General features: G+C 64.2%; 1 protein-coding gene across 1 annotated transcript; it reads left to right on the forward strand.

The window, feature by feature from the left end:
* Positions 1-1,468: 1,468 nt before the first annotated feature.
* Positions 1,469-2,392, forward strand: MNEG_14941 (hypothetical protein; the record flags this gene model as incomplete). Its single annotated transcript, XM_014036589.1, has 3 exons — positions 1,469-1,540; positions 1,814-1,993; positions 2,246-2,392. The coding sequence occupies 3 exons, from the start codon at positions 1,469-1,471 to the stop codon at positions 2,390-2,392; spliced, it is 399 nt and encodes a 132-aa protein (XP_013892043.1).
* Between the last annotated feature and the right edge of the window lie 32 nt (positions 2,393-2,424).

Genomic DNA, 2,424 nt, shown 5'->3' on the forward strand with positions numbered 1-2,424 from the left:
CGGTTGCGGGCAGAAGGTGCGGCCCTTGGATTGTGCCTCGCTCCTGTGCAAGTCCGAGCCTGCCATGTGGCCAACAGTCAAATCTTGGTCAGCATGCATGCTGATGCCGCCTTGTTGGTGACAGGGTACGACAGCCGCACATTCTGCGCCTTCATCAGTTCTACAAAGCAGGCTCTGGCCAAAAATAAGTCTGTGCACCCTTGGTGGTGGCCCCCCTGTGAGCCTTGGTGAGGCCTGGCACTAGGTGCGGTGGGGCTGTGTCACAGCGGCTTCGGAAGCCGGTGTCAATGCGGCGTACAGTGTGCTACACCCCGTTGTGCCCCTGTTCATCTGAAATCAATCCGCTAGTTAGTACACTCTCCGAACTGAACATACGCTCCCAACCAGGCCTGGACACACAAGTGCAGGACGTTGCAGATCACGTCCAGCTAGCGCAGCCTCATACCAGCTAGATTAATTGATCGTTTTCATGATATTGCGCACACCCTGGGGGCCCGCGAGGGTCCCCAACCTATCCGGATGTGGCAGGGCGCGCACACTGCACAAAGCAACGCACAGTGCATGCCAAAGACCTGCACGGCGTGGCAACAGGACATCGAGATCTCGGCTGGAAGTGCGGGCCAACTACGACTCCTTCAGCACCGAGTGCGGCACCACACACCGCTGCACTGCAATGCGCGTAGCGGGTTCGATAACGCTGCAGCTGCACAGCCACCCGCCGTCTGGGGCGATGTGCGATCGCGTACATTTTCAGAGCGTACGTCCGAAGCGCCCAGCGCAACTGCACAGTCGCCCGTCCAGCCTTGCAACGTGTCGCCCTGCGACCGCCTGCACCCGCCCCTCCGCGCCAGCCTGCTGGGCCCCAACTTCCAAAACCGGGCCCGCATAACGGATGAGATGATGCAGGACCTCATGGAGCTCCCGGGCACCACTGGTGGGCGGTTGGACGCCATCGGCCGCCCCCTTCAGTGCACGCGCCGCAACTGTTGCTGCCGCCGATTCGCATCCGCACACGCCGGAAATCGTGCCCTCGGCACGTCCCTGGGTGGTGCAGCGGCTCGACCACGGCCTCTGCCCACTCGACGCGCACGCGTGGCTGGCTGCCGCAGGGTTGTCGGAGCTGCGGTCAAGGGCGGAGTCGCTGACCACCTGGAAGCTGTCGCTGGGAAAGGGCGTGCTGCCCACCCCGGACCAAGTTGAGTGGCCGCAGGAGCCCTTCAAGTCGAAGTTCATGGTGGGGGTCGACGGGACGCCCCGCTCAAAAGTCAGCCGCAGCGTTCAGTAGCTGCGCCTGCACGCAGGGGGAGCGCAGGACGCCCAATTGCGTCACGGAGAACCTGCCCATTGCGCCGCGGGGCGTCGCTGCCGTCGCCATGGGACGGCAGGGGCAACCATTTTCAGGCCACAGGCGTTTCACTGGTACAGCCGACATCTTCCCATACACCAGGAAGCGCTGTCGAACCTTGAGATGGCGCGGTTCACGCGGCGCTACCCCGCGGTGCTGGAGACCCTGCTGAAACAGATGATGGCGCTCGTCAGGGTGGGCGGCCGCGGCGGCTGCGCGTGGTTGTGGTGTGCGTGTGTTTCTGCATGTTTGTGCACACGGCATCATATTCGGTGTCTCAGCCAAGGTGTGTGTGTGTGTGTGTGTATTGTGGCACAGAGAAGGGGGAGTGCTCTGTGTACCCCAGGGTGCATGAGTCTGCCGCCTCATCCCCCTTGCCCACTTCCATATGCACACACGCTTGCACGCCTCCTCGCTCATCAATCGCATGCGCACATGCCCACGACGCACTTCCCGCCGCGTCCGCAGGATTTTGAGCAGAAGCTGCTGGAAGCTGAGGCGAAGCGGGAGCAGCAGAAGCAGAAGCCGCCCCAGCAGAAGCAGGGCCAGCAGCAGCAGCAACAGCAGCAGCAGAAGAGGGACGAAAACGGGGACCAAGAGGAGGGGCAGGGGCAGGAGGGCGAGGACGGAGGCGAGGAGGGGCAGCAGGTGCGCCGGCGCCGCCCCTAGGCATGCTCGGGGCACCTTTGTCGGGCGGCGGTCTGTGCCATTTATGCCGGGTGGGGCGCTGAGTCAGCGCTTGCACCCTGCGCTCAAGCTTGCTGCGCTTGTAGTTGGACGACGAAAGGGTGGCAGCCTGCATCTGCTCACCGCGGCTGCAGACCGCAGCGACTCTCCCGTCCAAGCCCAAAGCGGCGCCACGCCCCCCGCTGCCATCCACCTCTCGCCTCGTGTTGTCAGGGCGAGCTCACTCAGGAGCAGCTGGAGCAGGCGCTGCAGGAGGCCGCCAACGGGGCGCCCCAGGGCAGCAAGGAGGGGCGGGAGGTCAAGATCACGCTGGAGAGCGCGGAGGGGCAGCAGGACAAAAAGGTCCAGGCGGACAAGTGAGGGGCGGTGGGCGGTGGTGGGAGGGTGAAGGG

The sequence above is a fragment of the Monoraphidium neglectum genome, assembly GCF_000611645.1.
Source record: "Monoraphidium neglectum strain SAG 48.87 unplaced genomic scaffold scaffold04892, whole genome shotgun sequence".
Classification (NCBI taxonomy): domain Eukaryota; kingdom Viridiplantae; phylum Chlorophyta; class Chlorophyceae; order Sphaeropleales; family Selenastraceae; genus Monoraphidium; species Monoraphidium neglectum.